The following is a 23,702-nucleotide window of genomic DNA, read 5'->3' as shown; positions in this document are numbered from 1 at the left end:
CCCAGAATCTCACTGGGGTTCTGAGGCGTTCACTCTCTTGGCGTGTAAGGTCTTGGATGGGTAGGAGTAGGGAGGGGCAGAAAGGCAAGAAGTGACACTTAGTAATTGCTTCAATGCCTGACTCTGGATTTTAAGCTCTAGGGTTGTCCTGCCGAATTGTCCCAGCAGCCTTGTGAGGCAGCCCTTTTTATTCCTGTTTTACAGATGAGGCATCAAAAGCTCAGAGAGGTCAAGTGACTTGCTCGGGGCTGCACAGGTAGGAAGCCGCCAGGCTAAGGGTCTCCAGTCATCTCTAAGTGGTGTGAGGTGGCCTATGGCCAGCACACATTTCCTAGGATAGCTTCGATTTATGAATCGAATAACACAAAAATAGTCTTGCCAGGGACTTCCCTGGCAGTCCAGTGGTTAAGACTCCCGAGCTTCCACCACAGGAGATGTGGGTTCAATCCATGGCTGGGGAACTGAGATCCTACATGATGTGCAGGGGGGGCCAAAAAAAGAGAAGTTAGTCTTTCTGAAACACCATGAACATGTCCTGGAATTTGAAAGCCAGACTACATCTCCCAGGCTGCCTCTGGCTCCCGGAAGTGGCCTAAGAATCCTTTGCTGAATGTGCTCCCTGTTTGCTTCGGAAAATATGGTCAGTGTAATTATGGGTGTGCAGGAGTTCAGAGGAACAAGGACCACGTGGGCTGCGGCAGGCTGGAAGGGCTTGGCACCAAGCTGACGGGGGAGCTGAGGGGGCTGAGAGGGGCCTGGGGTGCAGCCGGCCAAGGCTGAGCTCACAGGCTCCAAGGAGGCTCCCCAAAGGGCCTGCAGCCCCAGCCAGTTGCCAAGAAAACCACGAGACCTCTCCTCGGACCCCCTTCCTAGCCAGCCCCTCCCATCCTCGGCCCGCCAGGGTCTCTGGGGCAGCCCCGGCTCCAGGCAAGACTTGTTCAACCCACAGACCTTTGCTCCAGCCCCTCCACCCTCAGCCCAGCCTTCCCCTGGCAACTGGGGAAAGGGCTACGGGGTGGGGCAGCCAAGCCTGCGTCCTGGCCAGTAGGGCCAGTGGGGGCCAGGCACCCTGGGATTCGAGCCGTTGGCTGCACGAGAACTGAGATGACCCCAACCGGCCGGCTCCCACCCCTCCTGCTTGCGGGGCCCTTGGCCCCGAGGCCCCAGCAGCTGTCAGCAGGCAAGGGTGACAGAGGGCCAGAGGTGACCTCTCAGCCTGTCCCTCTCTCCCTGCTGGGCCAGGCCCAGAACTCTCACCAGCTGTTGTCAGCAGCTGCCGAGCTTTGTTCCAGAGCCAGTACTGGGCACCCCAACCCTCTCCAGGACATCTTCCCACCGTCCTCCATAGCTGATGACCCTGGGGAGGGGCTGACTGGGGGGACGCGGTCACTTCCCTGAATTTCTTTGATTTCACCAGCGACCCAAAGGAGTCAAAATAAACGCTCCTATTTTCATGGAAAAGAAAACAATCCCAGAGAGTCCAAGGGACTTGCTCAAAGCCACACAGCTGCAGTCAGCCTCCTGGCTCCCAGCTCAGTGCTCACTTCGCTGCCTTTTGGAGTCAGTGTGTGTGGGGGGGTGGGCGGTGTTTTTGTGCAGGATGATAGAGACCTCAGGGTTCCTGGGCTTGATTCCCAACTTGGCTGCTTCATAGTTTTAGGACCCCAGGCCAGCTGGTGAACCACTTGGGGTGGAACTAGCATTTTCTTGCTTGTAAAACAATAATAGTACCTACTGCTTGGGAGTGTTTGGCAGATTGAATGAGATAATCAATGTAAAGTACTTAGCATAAGGCCTGGCATGGGCCAAGTGCCCAAAATGAGATCTGGCAGTATTATCACCGAAGAGTATTAGCCACCTGTGTACTCAGCACTGTGGGTGGTTCTGTCGGGGTTCCAGACACATTCCACAAATATTTATACCAGCCAATAAGTATTTATTTGGCACCTACTGTGTGCCGGGTGCTAGGAAAAAAAGGGCAGTGACAAAGCAGAAAAGATTCCCACTCTGCTTACCTTCTCCCCCACATGGTTGTGTGGGAAGACACAACTTCCTTTTAACCACAGAAGCCTCCAGGTACTTTTACACGTACTGGTGGTATTATCCACGTTCTGCAGATGAGAAAACTGCAGAAGTGCAAAAAGGGCAGACTGAGAAGATCAGTGGCTGACCAGAGGCCAAGAACCAGCCCCTCCAAGGGGCTTAGGCAGTGGCCCCCGAGGGCTTCCTGGAGGAGGAGGCACTTGTAGGGGATCCCTCAGGGCCTGAAGGCCTGGCTGAAGAGGTTGGGACCCAGCCACCACAGTCTGAGCAGCAACAATTTCAGGAAGGTCTTGCAGAGGTCACGGCCTCCTGTTCCCCAGGAATGAGGCCCAGCCAGAGCTGTAAAAATACCCCCATGCAGCCCAGAATAGCCCCTATTGTCTTGGCCTGCACCTGGGGGAGTCCAGGAGACTCCTGAAGGGAGGCTGGTCTTGGAGGTTGGGGAGCAGGAGGAGGTCTTCAAGCACTTCCCTATATGGTGCGGGTAGTGTTTCTGCAAAGACTTTTCCACTTGGCTCCTGCGGGAAGGCCTGCCTTGTGGAAAGGGTGGGGCAGCTGCCTGGACTCTTGCGTGAGCAACGTGCAGCGAAGGGGCCAGCCTGGCGGGTGGGGGACTCCCGGAGAGGGCCGGGCGCCCGAGTGGGATATGTGTGCTTTGGCCCACGGGGGCCCTCCGCCGTGGGCGGGCCTCGCCGGGTCCCCTGCCCCGGGCCTCCTGGCACCCTCCCCTGCTCTGGCTATTTCGGGCACTGGCTGTGTTCAGGGATGGGGAGGAATGGGTAGTCCTGCCCAGACCGAGGATGCTGGGGGCACTCCCTGGACCTCCGTTCCAGGCTCTCGAATCTTTGATCACTGGAGCCTCTGCCCCTGGGCTCAGCCTCAAAGGGTCGTGGTCAGTGGACTTGGGTGGGATGCTGGTCCCACTGTCAAGGGCAAAGAAGGGTGCCAGATAACAGATAAACCTTTACCCTCGGGAAATTCATGGTCTCAGTATCTGGAATAGTCGTGCTTTTTCTAAGCAACAGGTTTGTTTTCCCCTCCTGGGGCGCAGAATCCAAGGACTGGTCAGATTTCCTTCTTCCCACTGGCCGCTGGAAAGCTTAGAACCAAATCTGTTGTCACTTTCCCAGACGTCCAGAAATGAGCACATGCTTTCTCCCTCTTCACTCACTCCCTTCCGGGCCCTGTCTGCTGCCCCCAGGTTTTTCTTATGCATGTTGAGTTGACTTTTCTCTTGTTTACATCTTTGTAAGCTGCTTCCAGTCTTTCTGGAACAGGGTGGTGGGGGAGGTATAAACAGATAAACGATGATAATGAAGATGGTAACCCTTTGCGGGTCAGCTCCCTGACGTCTGCGCCTTCTGACTGGTTCTGACTTTGTAATTGCCTGCTTGAGCCCCGCCCTCTGTGCTGGGGGGAGTCACAGTTCAGAATTTTAGAAATCCTAACATTTCAGGATCTCGATGTCATAAAATGACAAAGCCAGAAGGAACGTTTGGGATCATCTAAGCTGAAAACTTTTAAACTTATGAAGCAGTGACACCCTTGTTTCAGTCAAAATAATAGTGATGTGCCGCAGGCCAAGTCGCTTCAGTCGTATCCGACTCTGTGCGACCCCGTGGACGGCAGCCCGCCAGGCTCCTATGTCTATGGGGAATCTCCAGGCAAGAATACTGGAGTGGGTTGCCACGGTGCGGGTTCGATCCCTGGGTTGGAAAGACCCCCTGGAGAAGGAAATGGCAACCCACTCCAATATTCTTGCTTGGGAAATCCCATGGACAGAGGAGCCTAGCAGTCTATTGTCCACAGGGTCGCAAAGAGTTGGACATGATTGAGTGACTAAGAACCTAGCACCTCCTGGGCAAAATAATAGAATTTTGATTAAATACTCTTCTATTTTTAGAAATTTTATAAAATCTGTTATTTTATAAATAACAAACACAGAGCCTTCACCATGGGCTAGTACCTACCGTATGTAGCATTTTGCATTTTTATTTAATTTTTGCAACAACCTTATGGAGGTAGGTACTCAATATAAATGATCATACCCATTTTAGAGAGGAGGAAACAGAGGCCCAGAGAAGTGAAGTGACTTGCTTACAGCTAATCAGGGACTGCCCCAGACATATCATGTAGGAGGTCAGAATATAAAAATGGGAAAGGTGGGTTTGTTATGTATTGAGGTGAGTATTGTCCCTGTCCCCCACCACTGTCTCACCCAGTCTCTAAAGGGGCCCCCGAGTCTGCCGAGGACAGACTGGAAAACTGGCAGTCTAGGGCTTGCTGCATCATTTGAGAAGGAGCCTGGGGCCCAGAAAGGGAAGGGGCTTGCCCAAAACAGTGGGGTGAGCTGGAAATCCATTCTGCATCCCTCTCAGCCTGCCTGCCACCTGGAGGACCGCCAGCCCCTCCAACCTCCGCTTGCCCCCAGCAATCCCCCAACCCCATCCCTGCACCCAGTGGCTGGGCCCTCCCTTGAATGCTCAGCTCCCTTTATCTCCAGGCATAGGAACCTGGAACCTTCTCCTCGGTCCTAGGCCGCTGGCCATGATCAGGTGGGCCACCCTCCTGGTCCCCTCTGAGGGATTCGTCCTCTGAGAGGGCGGCTGATGGCCAGGGCGGGAAAGGGCAGCTCCTGTTTGGGTTTTCTTGTATCCTCCAGCCCCCAGCCAGCGGTCACCTCTGTGCTTCCTTTGTTGGCACATCTCACGGGGCCTTGGGGCTTCTCTGTCTTCAGGACCCCCTTCTTAAAGCCCCTGTGGTGTCTCATAGCTTACATCTGAAGCCTCCCTTGGGCAGAGCTAGTTGGCAGCTAAGCTGAGGGAAAGGTAAATGTTTGGGCTGGATATTCCCAAAGGGAGTTCTGTGATAGTCCCATCAGGTCTGCATGAGAAAGGGTTCCAAATTAAGCAAGTTTGAGCAACACTCAATAGTTGTTCCCCTCCCCCCTTTCCTCATTGTGGTGTTTGGGACGTTTAGGACTTTAGGAGCCAGCCAAGCTTTGTGCAGCCAGCCTTTCCCAGAGGTCTTTGTCTGCACGACCTTCCCCCTTAGCTGTTCCTGTCCAGAATTACTGTGCATGGGAATGGACATTAGTCATAAGGAGAGGGGCTGGGGTCCTTCGGAAGGAAGGGGCCCTTCCTCTTACTTCTAGCTCTCTTGCCCACAGGCCTGTCTTCAACCCTGGGCTCGGCCCTGCCTGCCCGCCCCCCATCCCCCAACACGTTCCCCCTTCCAGGAAACAGATGAGGAAAGCCCTAGGGGTGGGGGGAGCCGGCCTTTCTGGCTGCAGCTGTTGGGCTCCCGTTCCAGCCTGTTTTTTCCTGTTGCCGATGCCCACGGGAGCAAGCAGGAATGGAGTCACTGAGGCCTGGCTCCCTGGCTGCCTTGTGCAAGGCCCTGCTGTGGGCCTGCTTCCCTCTGAGACCCCCCACCCATTCCCTGGGATGCTGGTCTGGGCAGCGGGCAGGTGTCTCCCCAGTGACCATGGGCAGCTTCTTGTTCCCCCAGAGACGGGCCTCCTGGCTGGAAAGCTCCAGGCATCAGAGAGAGCTGGAGGAGGGCTCAGGTAGAACAGGGTTCTCACTCTGGAACCAGGGGCCTGCCTTCAAAGTCTTGGCTCTTCCAACTCTATGGCCATGGGCAAGTCACCTTTCTGAGCCTGTCTCTTGATTTGTAAATCCTATTCATGCGTTAATTTAACAGAATTATTGAGCATCTATTGTATGCCAGGCACTTTTAGGGGCTGGGAATTCAGCAGTGAGTAAAATGGACAGAGTCCCTGCCTTCGTGGAGCTGACTGATGTTCCGCTGGGGGAGACGGATGGTAAACATGTAAATGTATGTACAGTTGAGGTGGTGAGGTGCTCTGAAGCAAGGTAAAGAAAGTGACGGCCAACTATGGTGGATTCTGGACCTGGGGTATAGGCAGGGTGGGTCTCTCTAAAGGTGACAGTTGAGCAAAAGCCAGAGGAAGAGGAGAGTGTGCACCTGAGGATGGCGTCCCAGGCAGGGGACATAGCAGATGCAATGGCCCTGAGGTAGGAGGGCACTTGGTGTGTCTGAGAGCTGTTGAGACAAATGTGGCAGAGAGTGGGGAGGGCCCAGGAAGAGGTGAGATGCAGAGATGTGTGTAAGTATACATGTGTGTGTAGGTAGGTCACACAGGACCTGGTTGTCCATAATCAGGGCTTTTTCCCCGCCTCCTAATTCTTGGGCTTCCCTGGTGGCTTAGATGGTAAAGAATCGAGTCCAGAAGACCCAGGTTTGATCCTTGGGTCGAAACCATCCCTTCGAGAAAGAAATGGCAACCCTCTCCAGTATTCTTGCCTGGGAAATCCCAAGGACAGAGGATTCTGGTGGGCTACACAGACTATGGAGTTGCAAAGAGTCAAACACAACTGAGTGACTAACAGTTTCACTTTCACTTTTGATGAGTCGAGAGCCCAACCTCGTCAGTTCAGGTTCATCGTTTATTAGTGTCATCTCATTTCATCAAAAATGCGTGCAGCACTTCCCCCATGCTTCCATAGGTCTGAAACTGTGCCATGAACTTCATTCATGAAGTCCGTGGGTCGTGACCCCGGAAGGCATGGGCACGCCCGGCCCACTTGGTGTGGCTTTGGAGGCCCACAGATGCCCCAGTGTTCCATGGCAGCAGGGCCACCCAGGAGCCAGGGAATCTGAGGCCCGAGCCGGGCCGTGGGCAGCAGGCAGGCACGTGGACGCCACAGGCGCTGCTGGCAGCAACAGAAGCTTGGTGGATGACATTCAGCCCCTGGGGACCTTCTTGCTGGGCCACCCAGCCCGGAAACTGCTCCCGCTTGGCCACGCCCTCCGCTCTGGCCCCACCTGGCGCTTGGTGAGGCAGGGACATTTCCCAGCTCCCTCCCGTAAGTGACGGGGAGCGCGCTCGGCACCAGGAGGAAAGCGGACTCGGGGTGTAGGAGCAGGAGGAGAGAGCGGGGGCCGGGGGGACCGGGAGAATTAGGCTCCGTGAGCTGCCCCGTAACAGCGGCACACGTACAGGCACTGCTCTTTAAGTGGAAAAGCCCATTCGCAGGCTGGTCCCTGGGATCCTCTGCCACCTGGCTCACCGTGTGCCACTGCCCCAGACTTCTTCCCGGCCCCCAGCCCACCTTTCTTCCGCCTGGTGCACGCTCACTGTCCCTTCTCCTTCCTGCTTAGTCGCGATCACCTTTAAGTCCAGCTGAACTGTCATTTCCCCTGGGAAACCCTCCCCCGTCTCCCCCGCACCTCCCTGCCCCAGCTTCCCCCACATCCGCCGCCAGCCTTGCTGTAAGTGGAGGGGCCCTTCTCTGGGCTCTCCCCAGCCCCCTTCCTTCCTCTGCAGAGGTCTCCTCTCACTGTGTTGACATCACTCGGTTTGATGGTCTGTGTTCCACACAGCACCGTGACCATCTGCTTCCTCCTGTTATCCTCAGGGCCAGCGCCTAGTTGGTGCTCAGTAGGTAGAGGTCAGAGTGGCTTGAATTGCACCTTAGGGGGCAGGTCTGATTGGCGATTCTTGGTTGTCTTTTTTTTTTTTGAGCAGAGGAGGAAGCTGAGGCCACCCAGCTAGAAAGTGACCGAGGTGGCCTGGAGTCGGGGGTGCCCACTCTGCGCAGCACCAGTCGCCTCTCTCTGAGACTCAGGGATAGAGTGTTCTTGTTCAGCTGTGGCAGCCGCAGGTCCTTTTCAGTGCCCGCCCCCGCTACTCTACAGGGGCCTTCAAGGCAGAGCCCAGGTCAGGTCCACTTGGAAAAGGGCCAGACAGATCCAGGGCCTTCGGCCACACTGCCCAAAGCAGGTCACCTCTCCTTCCGCTTGTGTCCCCCCAGCAGAGAACTGAGACCTGGAGGGATTGTCAACCAAGGGCAAGGTGTCCTAGGATGGATTTCAGGGTGTGAGACTCAGTCCCCTCCTTCCCTCGGGGTGAGGTGTTAGTGCCTCAGTTTTACCAGGGGGGAAATATGAAACCCAACGTTCATCCTGGCACATGCTAGCTGTGTCTTCTTGGGCAAATCCTTGCTTTCTCTTTTTCACTTTTTTTTGGATGTGGACCATTTTTAAAGTCTTTATTGAATTTGTTACAATATTGCTTCTGTTTTGTGTTTTGGTCTTTATGGCCACTAGGCATTTGGGATCTTAGCTTCCTGACCAGGGATCAAACCCTCACCCCGGCTCTGGAAGGTGGATCCTTTACTATTGGACCACCAGGGAAGTCCCCTCACTTTCTCTTTCTGAACTTTGCTTTCCTTTGTCAGATGGGCTAATTCCTAGCTCAGGCTTGTTGGGCAAAGTTGCTTATTCATTCATTCATTCACCATGCCACTAAATCACTAGGTATTAACTGAATACCTCCTCTGTGTTATCTGTTTTGAAGATGCACCAGTGATCAAGACATTCGTTCACATTGACCTAGATGGTTGCCGTTTGCTAAAAGGGAAGGGTGTCAAAGAGCTTGTGCAAGGCGACATGGCGAGCTCAGGGCAGGGCTGGAATGAGAAGCCCCAGGCAGCAGTTTCCCGCTCCCCTGGCCTCTGCTGAAAGCCCTGAGCGGGTTGGGGCCCTGGCTGGAATGCTGCCTTTCTAGGTTCCAGGCCTCCGTGGTACAGGGGGCAGGGATCAGAGGGAGAGGCCTGCTGGCAGCTGTGCCTCAGCTAGCACAGGGGCCATGCTTTCAAACTGGATTTCTGTTGCCTGAGCTGTGTGACTTTGGGTAAGTGACTTCACCTCTCTGAGTCTCTTTCCTAATTGCAGTGGGGGAGTCATGAATATCTTGCTTATGAGGCTGTGGGTTTGTGTGCAATAAGCCTTGTATAGACCTCCCCTCAGCTCCTGCACAGGAAGGCCCTTGATGAGCGGAGGAAAGCATTCTCCTCACTTGGCACATCTGTGTTCTTCCTGGCCACCTGGCTGGCGAACGTCCTGCTGCCTTGGGAGCCCGAGTGTGGGAAGCTGGCAGGGCTCCCGCGTGGCACGGGCGGTGCAGGCATGCCTGAGGAGGCTGCGGCCACCTCCTTTCCGGCCCGGCGCCCCTCTCAGCCTGCCAGGGGATTAAAGGCCTTTTGGCCTTTGTGTCGGGCCCTCCCGCCCCTGGCAGTTTGCACAACAAACTGCTGCCCTGACAGATTCCTTCCCTTTTGCCGTCTGCTGCCCGGGGACAGGGTACCCAGTGGCCTGGGGGTGGGGCATGGCACCTTGGCCCCTGCGTCCGGGGCCAGGGTTGTAGCAGAGTGTTGGGGGGGTGGGGGGGTGCTTGCATGCTGGGGTTCCTGGGGAGCCTGCATCATAGCAGAGTGGGGGGGAGCTTGTCTGAGTTCGGGGCCCTTGCTGGAGATTAGGAGGGGCTTGGGGGACATCATCTGCTGGTCCCTCCGCCGTAGATGGGGGAGGGGGCAGAATCTGCGCTGGCAGAAGGCAGGTGGGCAGGCTGTGGCTCGTTTGCCCCACCCCCACCTCCCCTCCCACTGTCTCTGGATTTTGATGGAGTGAGCTCACTCCAGCCCAGATGCCTGGAGCCTTGCCCTGGGCGACTGCAGGCTCCCTGGGGACTGCGATGCTCAGACCTTCCTGCCCAGCTGGGGTTGGGGTGGGGGAGTGGAAGGCTCAGCCCCAGGCCCGGACCACAGGGAGAGGGGGTGGGAGGTGGGCTGGCTGCCCAAGACCTGTGAAGAATGTCGCTGGAGAAGCCTGAAGTTCCCCCCCCACCAGTCCTCCCAGAGTCAACCTTGAACCCTCAAAGCAAGCTTCCTGCTCACCCAGGCTCTGCCCAGCTAGCCAGCCCAAGGCCTGGGCAGAGGAGCCAGACTCCTCCCTTCATCCCAGACCTGAAGGTGACCCTACGCCTGAGCCCACGTCCCACACTCCCGTGCATCCCCGATCACCTCTCAGCTCTTCACCTCTACCCTGAACCCCCTGCATGATGTTAATTCTAATGCTTATTGAGCACTTACTGTATACCAGGCACCAGGCAGAGGGCCTTACCTGCTTGATCCCATTTACACAAATGATCCTCTCTGAGCCTCAGTTTCCTCATCTGCAAAATGGAAATAACAATTGTAAGTCACAGTCAAGACCCAGGAGGTCAGCCATGTTTTGGAATTCAGAAGTCTATGAACTCGAGAAGGGTAACAGAGTGATTCAGCTGGGGTGTGACGTCCTCAGTCTGCCAGCTTCCTACCGCTTTGATTTTAGTAGCACCAGAAACTCTTCTTCTATACACGTGACCTCTGTGAGATCCTGTAATCCTCACTTAAAAACTCCTTTTTAAACCCCCCACACGTTATATCGTCTATCTGTATCAGGACCTGCCCTGGCGCCCCAAATCTCTGCCTTCGGTACCCCTCTGCCATGGCTTGACCTTTCACTCCCACACCCTTCCCAGACATCCTTGGCTCCCTCCCTTGGTTGGCATCCTCACCCAGGCCAGGAGAGGAAGGCCCAGCCTTTGTCCCCTGTCCCCCAGGGCCTTTGCGGGACTTGGACCTGGAGCTCCATGTGTGACCGCATCCTCACGGGAGGGCCTGCCTCTGGGAGTGGTTGTCTCCCCAAAGTCCTCTGCCTGTTTGATGCACCGCCTGTCTGGTCTCACCTGTGTTCGGGGAGTGCCTGGCCATTGAGGGATGCACCTTGCCCACACCTCCACCCCGTGAAATTGTTCCCAACCCTCTAGAATAGTCCTTGGTCAGTATGAGTCAGCTGCGCGCCCCCCTCCCCTTGCCTGCAGAGTCTGGAAAATCCCCCCTCTCTGCTTGCCTCCTTCCTCTCTGCCCCAGCTCTGCACTCTGGACCCCTCCTCTCAGCCCCGCCATCCGGCTGCAATGCCCGCCCGTAGTGCTGGGTTCCTCTGGGAGGAAGCAGGGCTCCCTCCAGCCGGAGACAGGCTTGGGGGCAGGAAACCTGGGCTCTATTTCTGCCTGTGACCTTGGAGCTACTGGCGGCCCTCGCTGGGACCTTAAGCACCCACTGTATGCGTCCCGGCTGCTGCCGGCTCAGGCGTCCCTGGGAGCTGGTCCCGTTGGGGATGGAGGCCGGCCAACCTCTTGGCTCTGCCCGCTGCTTCTGCCCTCACGGCCAGCCTGGAGGCCCAGCTCCAGCCCCACCTCCTTTCCTGGGGAGCAGGGGCTGGGGGCAGGGTGCTCCGAGGCCCTGGGTCTAAGCCTGCCAGCCAGTGGGGGCCAGTCACACCCGCTTATCCCTCTCGGGGTCACTGTCAGGGTCAAGTGACACTACAGCTAAGGAAACGCTCTGTAGCTGAACTGCAGTGTGGCTGAGTGGTCTGTGGGCGTGGCTCCCCGGTGACTTGGGTGGGTTCGCTCCCTCCCCAGCCTTGGTTGCAGAGGTGGTGTTGCACAGTGGTTAGGGCTTAGATGTTGGAGCCAGACCACCAGGGTTCAAATCCCAGCTCTGCCCAGATTCCTGACTCTGCTTACACGTCCCCGTCTTTACGGCAGGGCTCCTTGACCCCTAACCTGGGTTAACAGCTACAGCATCCTTAGAGTGCCTGGTGCGTAGGAAGTGCTCCGTAAATGTTGGTTCTTTTTATTCCCCACATAGACCCTGGACTTTCCAGGTCTGAATCCAAATTCCCTTCAATGATCAAGTCTCAGACTCTTTGGGTCTCTTTCTGGAAGCTGCTTTCCGGTCTGGCGGCATCTCCCTTTCCAGATGTGAAATACAGCTGCTAAAACCTTTTGATCTTCAGCTTTTCGCAAGTGAAGTCTCTGCTATTGCTGACTTGTCCCTCGCTGCAGGCCCTTATCTGACCCTAAAGCCTTAGACTGTGGGGTAGGGGCTGTAAGCGGGGGCAAGCTGGCATGTGACGAGCCCATTCCCCAGGTTCCCTGGGGTGGAGGGGGCTCCGGTCCAGGGCCCGACATGCTCTGGATTCTCCCCTCTCACTGCAGATGTGTGTTCCCAACATTTTTTCCAAGATGAATCTCATGTTGCTATTTCCTGTCCAGTCCCAAGCCCCAGTGGCCTCTCCCTCCCTGCATAAGCCCTGGACCTCGCTCACCACCAGGGTTTTCCTTTCCAGACAGTGGCCTGGTATCTGTGGGGTGCCAGGAATCTCTGTGCCCCAGGTATGCTATCCACAGCCTTGTTTGCCTGGGGAGGGGGAGGGCTGGCCGTGACACAAAGAGAGCCCTCCCCAAGTGGGGAGGGTCCTGCCCCGCCAGCCTCCTCTGCCCAGAGTCAGTGCCCCTGCACCAGCCCTAGCCTCACACTCCCCTTAGATCCATCAGGGCCTGCGTAGGGCCCACCCAAGGGATAGGGAACATTGCTCTCTACCCCGAGCCAGGAGAGGAGGGAGATTCCCTGATGCTGGACCAGCCTTGTGGTTCTTAACCAGTGTCAGAATGCCTGAGCAGGCGTGACATTAGCCCTCCCACCTGGGGTGGGGAGATGACTCAGTGTCTCTGAGGAAGAGCCCAGGAATCTATTTCTCACCAGCTCCTGGAGGTTCTAAAGTGTATTCCTGGATGCAGACCTCATGGGCACGGCCCAGAAGTCCACTGGCCACCCAGGGCAGGAATGGGCACTTGACCAAAGGGAGAAGAAGCGGAGGAGGGATTTGCCCATGGATTGTGAGGGGAAGGGGGCTTCAGGCCATAGCAGGGGATAGACGCGGGCAGTGCAGACCTTACACGAGGCTGGGTAGCACTGCCAAAAAAAAGATGACCAAAGGAGGGAGATACACACAGGCTGCCCGGGGCTGAGTGGTACCTTCAGAGCAAAGTCGTGCTCAGGAAGCAGCTGGAGTGAATAGGTGATGACACTTTTGTCCATTCGTTCACGCACTTATTGAACATGGGGTGCTGAGAAGGCAGAGATGAGCTCATCACAGTCCCTGCTTTCGAGGTGTTGTCATGCTGGTGCAGGTACAGCCCTTCCACTGTGAGCCCCGGACGGTCCAGAGCCCAGCCTGGGGGCAGAGGAGTCAACTACTCCTCCCAGAAGAGAGTTTCTTTTGAGTCATCTTTATTGAGGTATAAATTACATGCAATAAAACATACCCATTTTAAGTGTACAGTTCAGTAATGGGAGTCAGATGTATCGATTATATACCCGGGGGACCGTTACTCCAAAAGGTTTTCTGCCGTCCCTTCCCGGCCGGCCCCACCCCACCCCTGGTCCCAGGCGACCACCCATCTTTCTGTCATCATAGGTTAGACTTATCCCCCGCCCCCGGAGTTTCGTGGAAGTGGAATCGTATAGTATGGCGTTTTCTCTGTCTGCCTTCTTTTGCTCAGCACAAAGTGTTTGAGATTCATCCCTGTTTCCAGGCCTGTGGGAATGTGTTCTGTTTTGTGACTGAGTAGTTAGAGGAGGTGGTGGTGTTTAGCTGAGTTTCGGAGGATGGATGAGAGTTAGCCAGATAAACAAAAGGAGGAACGGCATTCCAGTAGAGGGACCAGCGTGAGAAAAGGCCAGAGGCTCTAGGGACGTGGTCGGTGTGAGAGAGAGGGACTGTCTGGCTTTTTCCTTCTCCTTGGGTGTCTCTCCTTGTCTAGCCAGTGAGAGCTGGGTTTGGTTTTTACAAGCAAGCCTATTTCCTTCTGGCCGGGCTGGGCTCCCCAGATAGGGCTGAGGCCAAGACACTCATGCCAGGCCATCTGGAACCGGACGTGTGGACCCGTGGGCTCTTGTGCTTGGAGACACTGCGGTTCCTTAGGCTCCACTTGGTTTGTTTTCCTCTCCGTTATCTTGTTAAACTCTTTTGGAAACGCCTCAGTCTGGTCTAGGGGCTTCCCAAGTGGCCCAGTGGTAAAGAATCCACCTGCCAATGCAGGACATGCAGGTTCGATCCCTGGGTCAGGAAGATCCGCTGGAGAAGGGAATGGCTACCCACTCCAGTCGTCTTGCCTGGAAATTTCCACGCACAGAGAAGCCTGGCGGGCTATATAGTCCATGGGGTTGCAAAGGGTCGGACACAACTGAGAACTGAGCGCGCACACACACACAGTATTGTCTAAGGGGAAAGAGGCCTTCACTGCCCACACCCACCCCTGAGAACGGCAGGGGTCACGGCCGCGGGGGCCCCTCTGCACCGGCCTGTGGGGTGCGGGGTCCGAGCCGCCCCCGTGTTGAACCGAGCTGCAGCTCGTGCTGGGCTCAGCGCCACCCGAGGTCACGTGGAGTTGACACCATGGTGACCTGCCCCCTTTCAGCCCAGCTGCTGGGCTCCACCCCCACCCCTGGGTGCACAGATGAGCCGGTCGGCGTGGCCACGAGTGCCAGAGCTGATCTCCAACGTGGCTGGAATGTGTCCCCTGTGGCCTGGAGACTCGGAGGCCAGACTGAGGCAGACACAAGATGGCTGGGGCGGGGGCGGTGGGGGAGAGGCGCTGTTGGAGACCGCAGCTTCGGTTGACTGCCCTCCATCTCTGCTTCTGTCTCCCATTCGTGCTGGCCCTGACGCCCCGTCACTTGCCCACACCCCTCGTCTGCACCGGCCCCGGTCACCGTCTATCTGCTGTATCTCCCAGCCCACTAATTCGTGTCCTGGATAGCCCCTGCCTTCTCCCGAGGGAAGAAGAGTGGTCACTTACCAAAGCGGCTTTAAGTGTATTGTTGGGTCTTCCCCGGTGGCCCAGTGGTTAGGACTCTGTGCGTCCACTGCAGGGGGCTCGGGTTCAATCCCTGGTCGAGGAACTAAGATCCCGCAGGCCACGCAGTGTGGCCACAAAAGAAAGAAAAAAAAAAGTATAAGTTTACTATTTGTTTATTTGAGGATTTATTCAGTGGCTTATGAGACTTGGGGAAACTGAGACAAAAACAGTGGTAGAGCCTCAGCCTGACTGTCTTTGCCAAAGCACGTCTGACTTGACCACTGGAGGGCCACGGGGTGGGACTCCGGGTCCCCCTTTGAGAAGAGGGGCCCCGGCTTGGCAGGAATTGGAGAGTTTGAGTCAGTTGTTTGTGCGGTGTCCCGCAGGTGACCCACGGGCTGAGGGCGTACGACGGCTTGTCCCTGCCGGAGGATGCAGAAACGGTCACAGCCGGCCGGGCTGGCTGGAGCTACTCGGAGCTTTCTGATGACGAGGACTTCCTGGCTGATGAGGCCTCGGGAGGTGAGCAGGCTGTTTTGGTGGCCGGGAGTGGAGGGGGTCAGGGTGGAGTTTGGATGCTTCCCAGTGGTCCTGAGAGAGGCCCCAAGGTCCTGGCCCAAGGTGGCCCCTCTAGAGATGGACTAAGAAAGACAGGGAAGCACCCTAAGTGTCCGTCAGCAGAGGACTGGGTGATGATGACCTCTCTGATGGTACATACAGGCAGCTATTTAGCCATTAAAAAAAGAATGAAATTTTGCCCTTTGTGGCGACATGGATGGACGTGGAGGGCATTGTGCTAAGTGGAATAAGTCAGTTGGAGAAAGAGATACTGTCTGATATCACTCGTATGCGGAGTCTGAAAAATACAACAAACCAGGGAATATAGCAAAAAAGAAACAGACTCACAGGTGTAGAGAACCCACCCGTGGTTACCAGTGGGTGTGGGGAAAGGGGAGGGGCAGTATAAGGGTGGGAGAAGAAAAGGTGCAAACTGTCAGACATAAAGCAATCTACAAGGATACAGTGTACCACATGAGATACGGCCGATATCTTATAAGAGCTGTAAGTGGAGTATAACCTTTGAAACTTGTGAATTATAGGAATTCCCCAGCGGTTCAGTGGTTAGGACTTGGTGGTTTCACTGCCAGAACCTGGGTTCAATCCCTGGTCAGGGAACTGAGATCTTGCAGCACACACCGCAACCCCCCCCCCAAAAAAAAAATTGTGAATCACTATATTGTATACCAGTAAACTGTATAATATAGTACAGCAACTATACTTCAACTTTTTAAAAAATTTAGGAAAAAAAAGAAATGGGCTAAGAGCTCAGGACCCTTCACTGACGCCTGTGTGACCCCGGGCTGGCGGCTGCTTCCCCTCACAGCCCAGGATAAGCTGGACTTAAGGGGAAGGTGCTTGGCAGTGCACAGGAGAGGGTTATTATGGCCCCTGAAGCCCCCCTACTCCACTTCCTCCCGTCCTCACCTAGAGGCGCGTCTGACGTGGCCCCACTCACTCCATCCAGCCTGGACCACACCCTCTCTGATGGAGGCTTTCCGTAGTTTTTGCAGGCGGCCCTCCCTAGGTGTGGAGAGGAGACAACAGCTGTGTTTTATTTCATGTCTACCCATTTTTATTTCATGGCTACCCATGGCAGTATTCCTGGGCTTCCCCTGTGGCTCAGCTGGTAAAGAATTCGCCTGCAATGCGGGAGACCTGGCTCTGATCCCTGGGTTGGGAAGATTCCCCCGGAGGAGGGAAAGGCTCCCCACTCCAGTGTTCTGGCCTGGAGAATTCCACGGACTGTATGGTCCACAGGGTCACAAAGAGTCGGACACGACTGAACGACTTTCACTTTCGCTTTTTATGCCGAGCCACATGGCCTATGGGATCTCAGTTCCCCGCCCAGGGATCGAACCTGAGTTCCCTGCATTAGAAGCACCAGGGAAGTCCCAACAGCTCTGTTTTCATGATCCTTCCCACCATGAGCCCAGAGCCGCGCCTGACACCCAGGAGGTAGTCAGTGAAGGTTAGTTGTTGCTCAAAAAGTCTTTCTTCTGCTTGTAGACGGTGTGGGCAGCGGCGACCTGGGCAGCGGGGACTTCCAGATGGGTAAGTATCTGGGGACAGCCCACAGGCCCCCAGCCTGCCCCCTGGGAATCCCAGCCGCAGAGGCTCCATCTCCTGGGCTGAGGGCCTTGAGGCCTCCTTGCACCTGCTGTGGGGGCAGCCTCCTCCCCATCGAGTGACAGCTGTGTGCCTTGACTGGCCGGTCCCTACGAGGTTGGGGGTGTCCGGGTTCTATGCCTGCCTGTGTTGGGAAATGCCCAGTTCCGACGGGACTGAGCATCAGCCACTCAGCATTCAAAGCCAGGATCTCATCTCCCAGGGCAGCTCAGCTGTGGAGTCCTTCCCCAGGGCCCTGCTTGGGGTTACCGATGCAGAGCGGGCAGGGAAGGGCAGACCAAGGTGCTCTGTGGCTCGGGCATCCGGACAGGCCAGGAGCCTAGCGTGGGAGGGAGCCTGCCTCATGTTGGGTCACCTGCTGGAAGGCCAGGGTTCTTGGGTTGGGGGGAAAGGGGGCTAGCTTCACAGGGGGGAAGGAATCAGGCCTCGGTCAGCTGCCCACTCTGCCAACACCCCGCATGCTCAGCCAGAGCAGAGGCCGGCCCAGTGCGGGGAGGCAGCTCAGAGTCTCTGTTTTCTCCCACCCTGGGATTCTGGGCAGAGAAGGGATGAGCCGGGATGAGACCCAGGGTACCGTATGGTTCTTGCTGCCTTCTCCGGGAGTGCCTGGGCACAGGGTGATCGGGACCAAGGACGGAGCTCAGCTCGGAGTCGCCGCTGGGCAGCCCCACTGCATCCCCAGCACTGCCCACCCCAGCGGGCTGGGATGAGCCTGGGGTGGTGGGGTCGCCTCCCTTCCTCCCGGTGCCTCGGGGCCGTCCAGTGCTGGAGGGTGTGGCGTCCTCACTGGGCCAGTAGAGACCAGAGGGTTGGCCCTTGGGTGGCGCGATCCTACCCGTGACCTCCCGGCACCTGGAACTCAGACCCCGTCTGAAGCTGCTCCCCGTGTCCGTCTCTGCAGGGCTACAGCTGCTGCTAGGATCTGGGTGGGGTTGGAGTGTGGGTGTCAGATGGGCCCCAGGCACACAAGGCACCCCAAAATGACCTGTGCTGACCTCAAGCTGCCTCCTGCCGAGCCTGCCTGCTGGGACCCTGCTCCCGTCCACCATGTCCCTTCAGAAACGTCTAGGACCCCTCCCACGAGGCTGTTGAGTGGGCTTTTCTCGCCCTCCTGCTCCCCTGAGAAGCTACGGGGGCAGGAGAGAGCAGAGGCGGGGCAGGGTGAATGAGAGGAGGCAGCGGGGAGGGCCCAAGGGCAGGAGCCTCTCCTATCGCGTGGGGCTCATCTACGGGGAGGCGTGGGGACCTAGGCCCTCCAGGCCCCAGCGTTGGCTCCAGCCCGTGCCCCTCGGGCAGGTCCAGGCCGCTGGGCTGAATCTTAGCCCGAGAGGCCGCAGATAAGTCTCCTTGACTCCCAGGGTCCGTGGGCCTGCTTCGGCCTTGCCCAAGGGCAGTTCCCTCCTTCCTCTGGTAAGCGAGGGCTGTCCTGACCATAAGCTGACCCACTCCCGGACCACGGAGCATCATCTGATATGCCTCCTCCCTCTCCTCTTCCCTCGGGCAGGGTTGTGGCTCCCCTCGGCTTTGTCCCAGCCCCGTACTCCTCAAGCCCTGAATGCCAGTACCCACCCCAGACGGCCCCTGGCTCTGCCTCCCCCGGCCTTGGGATCCCAGCCCAGCTCCCCTCACCCTGTTGCTTCCCGTCTTCCGATGGCCTCTGTGTCTTTCCGGCTCTCGTCCGTCCTGCGACAGCCTGTCCGCGTGTCTCTGCCGCGCCCTGCCTGCCCTGCCTTGGGCTTTGTCCTTCCCGCTGTCTCTGTCTGTCTCATCCGCACCTCGTCCCCTCTCCGGCTTTTCCTCGCTCTGTCTGTTGGACACGCCGTCTCCGCGTCCATGTCTCCGTCTTTCCCTCCCTCCATTCCGCCTTCGTCTCATCTTTTCTCTGCTTCTCCCCGCCACGCTGTCTCTGCGTCTCTGTATGGTCGTGTCTCCGACCCCATCTCTCTGTGTCTGTTTCATCTCTGTTTTCTGTCTCCATCTCTGTGTCTCTGTCACCTCCGCCTCTGTCTCTCCCGTTGGTCTCTCCCCCTCCCTGTGTCTCTGCCCCCTCCTCACCTCCTCTGCTGCTCCTCTCTGCCAGCCCCGGGCCCTCCCCTGCCCGGGGACCCCCTCCCACTGCCGGTGTGATGACCAGGAGTCTCCTCTGGCCACGGGCACGCGCTTCCCTTCTCTGCCTCGCCCGCCTCTCTTCCATCTCGTCCGCTCCTTCCTTTCTCCTGGGTCCTCTTCCCTATCCCCAGGCTGCCCTTTGTCCCACTGGAGACCCCACGCTCCCTGTAGAGTCTTGGGCCAGGCTCGCCCGCCGCCCCTGCCCCAGCGGGCCCCACCCGCTCCCCTGCTCCTTCCCCATCCGGGCTTAGTGGGCTGGGCCCCTGCTGTTCTCCCCTGGGGTGCCAGTGAGGCAGGGTGGGTACAATGACCCCTCGGGGCAAAGGCCCTAGTATCTGGAGATGGCTTGGGTCCACCTCAGGCCTGGCCGATCCCGGGCCCACCCAGGGGACCCCGAAGGACTAGCCTGGCAGTCCGGAGCCCCAGGGTGCGGGGAGGAAATTCTGTTGAGCAGGGACTGGGTATGACAGTAAGTGGGGTGGGTGGCTCCAGGCCCTGGCGGTGGTCCCCACCCCCGCCCGGGGTGCCAGGCCGCTCTGGGCCTCCCACCCCTCCAGGCTGGAGCTGAGCCGTCCAGATGGGGTCAGATGAGGGCCAGCACGGAGACAGCTGGCCAGGGCAGGCCTCCCCGCCCCAGGAGAGCACTCCTGCCCCGGGCCACCCCGCAGCAGCCCCCTCGGCCTGGGTGGTCGGTTCCTGGAGCAGACGCAGCCTCACCTTGTGCCCAGGCCCTCCGCTACCTGAGCCAGGGAGGGCGCTCACCCCGACCTTGCCCCTGGTCTGGGAGGAGGCGGGGGCGGGGGCAGGCTGGAGGGTCCGTGGCCTTCCCAGGCCCTGGGAGAAAGGGGCTTTTGTGGAGCCCGGCCCCCTCCCACCCCATCCCCCCCCCCGACAGCGGGCACATTCCTGGTCAGAGGCCTGGCCTCCTCAGCCCGCGCTGGGCCGTGGGGCGGAGGCCAGAGGCCGGGGTGGGGACTCTCAATGGGCCTCTGTGGCCGCTCACAAGAGGCCTCTGTGGCCGAGCTCACGGCCCTCACGCTCCAGCCCACGGGGCCCCGCCCGCCCAGCCCCGTGGTCCAGCACTGCCCTCACGGGCACCCCCCCTTGCGGGCACCCCGGCCACTCTTGCTGTCGCGTGGCTGCCATCCCCATTCCCCGGGGGCTTGCTCAGTGAGCCGCCAAGGTGGGGGGTGGTCCTGGCGCAGAGTTGGGGTGCGCACCCGGGGGCCTGAGAGAGCATGAAGGGGCAGGAGGGTGGGCCCAGCTCTGCCGCCCGCCTGTGGCTCATCTGTCACTTCTCTGGGCCCCCTTCTGCCTCAGGGGCTCCGCAGCTACGGTTCCTCCCGCTTGGAATCCTCTTCTCCCGGCCTCCCCCCGGCACCTCGCTCTCTGCCTCTGAGCATCCCCTGGGAGGGGAGGCCTTGCTGGCCGCCCCTGGAGAGGAGCAGCCCTACCCTACCCCTGCGCGCCCGCTCCCCCCACCCTTGTTTCCCCCCCGCCCATGGTCCAGATATTCCTCGCCCATGTGTTTTATTTCCTTTCTTCTCCCCCTCGAAAGTGATCTCCGGGGGTACAGAAATCGTCGCTTATGAAGTTCACTTCTATATCCCCTACCCCTAAAACATGCCTCGCTTATTCAGTTCAGTTCAGTTGCTCAGTCTTGTCTGACTCTTTGCGACCACATGGACTGCAGGACGCCAGGCCTCCCTGTCCATCACCAACTCCTAGAGCTTACTCAAACTCATGTCCATTGAGTCGGTGATGCCATCCACCCATCTCATCCTCTGTCATCCCCTTCTCCTCCTGCCTTCAATCTTTCCCAGCATCAGAGTCTTTTCAAATAAGTCAACTCTTCACATCAGGTGGCCAAAGTATTGGCCCAGCTTATTAAAGACCTTCAACATAGATCTGATAAAGCCATGAATGCCTCTCTCAGATGGGAAGAAATAAAACCAAGTCCATTCCTTCGGTTTGTCTTAAAGACCAGAGAGAATTCAGCTAACCCTTGCTGCCCCTGGTGTGTGCCAGATGCTGTGAGAAGCATTTTCTATTCCTTATCTTATTTTATCCTCACAACAGCCCTCTGGGGTGGACACTACTCTTGTCCCTGTTTTATAGATGAGGAAACCGAGGCTCAGAGAGTTTAAGTAACTTTCTTAAGGTTACAGGGCAGTTTTCAATTATTTTAATTATAAGTGGCAGTTTTGCTCAGAGACTGAGCTTTTCAGCGCTAAGCTGTACGGCCTCTTCTAGAGTGATAGTTCGGATTATATCGCTTCTTCTACGTGCCAGACTGTCATTGAAGCACTCTGTGTGTGTGTGTGTATACACATGTATGCCTCATGTACAACTCATATTTAAGACTTCTGTTGTGAACTCATGAACATGACGAGATTTAATGTGCATTAAATATATATAGCAGTTGCTCAGTAAACAGTAGTTGTAAGTGTATGCTCACACCAATCTGCCGTGAATTTATTCCACCTTCACATATTAGGAACCTCCAGTGTGCCCGGCACTGTGCAGGCACTGGGGGTACCGGGGTAAATGAGAGCTGAGGTCCCCCCCGTCACATTTATCGTCTAGCAGTAGAGAGAAAGGTGAGAGCATCTTCTGATTCCCTAGTACTTGCTCCTTGCCCGGGGCTGCATCTTCGTACACAGGGGGGTGGCCTTCTAAGCATGCTATCATTTATTCCCCACTGCAACCCAGTGCAGTAAATGTAATTAACATCTGCAAAAAGGAAACAGAAGTTCAGAGAGGCGAGGTCTGTGCCTGAGATGTGGCTGACCTCAGAACCCACAATCTCTATGACGGTGCTCTGTCGGCCCTGTATAACCGCGTAGGAGCTATGCCACATTGGGGGTAGAAGGAACTCATAGGGGAAACCAAGAGGCTGGGGGACCCCGGAGGAGGGGTCTCTATCAGCAAGGGTTGGGAAGGGAAGGCAGTTCAGGTGGTCTTCTTGGAGGAGGTGATGGCTGAACCAAGCCCTGAAGGATGAGTAGGCACTGGCGTGAGTTGGGGGAGGGAGGAGGAGGAACATGTCACGGTCACTTTCGAGTAATTTCTGTACCAATAAAAAGCAGTGGGGCGGGGGTGGTGGGAATTCCCTGGCCGCCCAGTGGTTAGGACTCAGCGCTTTCACTTCTGAGGCCCCGGTTTGATCCCTAGTTTGGAAACTAATATTTCACAAGCTGTGTGGTGCAACCAAAGAAAAAAATATTTCTCTGCCAGGCCACCTCCTTTGGAGCATCCCCCTTCTCGCCCAGCCTTCCTCTGAGCCAGAGGAGACCTCCGCTTCTGCACCATCACTTGGGATCTGGATTGGGCCGTTTTCCCTGTTAGTTAAGTCCTTCACTCAAGTGCAAGGCCTGGGTTTTGAGCTCTGGGCAGTCCTGCTGGGCACAGCTGTGGGCACACAGGTGTCAGCCTCAACTGGAGGCCTCCAGGGACCACCTTCCCATCTCCACCACTGGCCCAGCTGCCTGAGGCCCCCGTTCTGCCGGTCTGGGCCCCTCATAGTCACATCACCCCCTACCCGCAACTCCCTTTTGCAGTTTATTTCCGAGCGCTGGTGAATTTCACCCGCTCCATCGACTATAGCCCTCGGCTGGAGGACGCAGGCTCCGAGGAGTTCCGAGAGGTGTCGGAGGCTGTGGTAGACACGGTGAGGTGAAGGGGCTTTGGGGGGGCTCCCCAAGCGTGGCGGGGTACAGGACTGACGGTGGGTGAGGGGCTCCGGAGGCTGATGATGCTGTGTCCCTCGCCAGCTGGAGTCAGAGTACCTGAAGATTCCCGGAGACCAGGTTGTCAGTGTGGTGTTCATCAAGTGAGACGGGGCCCCGGTGCGGGGGGCAGCTGGTGTGGGGCAGGCAAGGACGGGAGGAGCCCCAGTGGCAGGTGGGCAGCAGAAGGGGCCCAAGGGATGGCCCCACTCCTGGTGGAAATGTGAGGACTGGCGGAGGGGCAGTTTGGACCTTCATTTGCCCCGCGTGGGGTGCAGGCTGTCCAGGAGCCAGGGGGAGAGTTGAGATCAGGCCTGAGCACCGGGCAGGGGCCCCGGGGCAGGAGCTGAGACCACAGGCGACTTCCTCCCCCTTCCGCCCCACCCCACACCCACCCCCAGAGAACTGGACGGCTGGGTCTTCGTGGAGCTGGATGTGGGCTCGGAAGGGAATGCCGACGGGGCTCAGATTCAGGAGGTGCTGCACGGCGTCATCTCCAGCGGCTCCATCGCCTCCTACATCACCTCTCCCCAAGGATTCCAGTTCCGACGCCTGGGCACAGGTGAGCCCATCCTGGAGGCAGGGGCGACCCCCTCCGGCTTCTCAGACTCAGGTGCGCGCCCCCGCCCGTTCAGTGTCCCCACCACGGGCTCTCCTAGTTTGGCCTTGCACACTGGTAGCAATGGGGAGCTCACCACCTTATGAGTCTTCCCCATCAGTCGTGGTGCAATATTATCTCGGGTTGAGCAACATCCGTTTCCTCCAGCGGGTACCCCCATGAGACCCGGTTTCTGCTTTTCTCTCTATTAACATCTCTACATTGACAATAGGTAGTAAATTCCTTTCTTCACACAGTGCTTTCGGGTCCAAACTACTTTCTGTTTAATCACCAACAATTACTCACTGAGCCCTGACTGTATGCACGCCACTCCCATTCAGACTTCCCAGTAATTCCTGTGATGTAGATGTTATTTCTCCTGTTTTAGAGACAAAGGCCCTGAGGCCCAGTGAGGGGAAAATGGTTGCTCCAAAACCACCTACACAGAGCGTGCAAAAGCCAGGATGCAAACCAAACACT

General features: G+C 57.3%; 1 protein-coding gene across 5 annotated transcripts in view; it reads left to right on the top strand.

The window, feature by feature from the left end:
- HSPG2 (heparan sulfate proteoglycan 2) overlaps positions 1-23,702 on the top strand; it is a 106,837-nt gene that overhangs the window by 20,764 nt on the left and 62,371 nt on the right. For all 5 annotated transcript variants that reach the window (XM_065930008.1, XM_065930007.1, XM_065930005.1 and 2 more), the window contains exons 2-6: positions 14,987-15,122; positions 16,668-16,712; positions 22,457-22,566; positions 22,670-22,728; positions 23,026-23,186. In XM_065930008.1, the coding sequence (XP_065786080.1) occupies positions 14,987-15,122; positions 16,668-16,712; positions 22,457-22,566; positions 22,670-22,728; positions 23,026-23,186 (511 nt within the window). The remainder of the gene's footprint in view (positions 1-14,986; positions 15,123-16,667; positions 16,713-22,456; positions 22,567-22,669; positions 22,729-23,025; positions 23,187-23,702) is intronic.

Source organism: Muntiacus reevesi, chromosome 3 (assembly GCF_963930625.1).
Source record: "Muntiacus reevesi chromosome 3, mMunRee1.1, whole genome shotgun sequence".
Classification (NCBI taxonomy): domain Eukaryota; kingdom Metazoa; phylum Chordata; class Mammalia; order Artiodactyla; family Cervidae; genus Muntiacus; species Muntiacus reevesi.
Note: the sequence above shows the minus strand (reverse complement) of the source record. Positions and strands in the feature narration are given on the sequence as shown.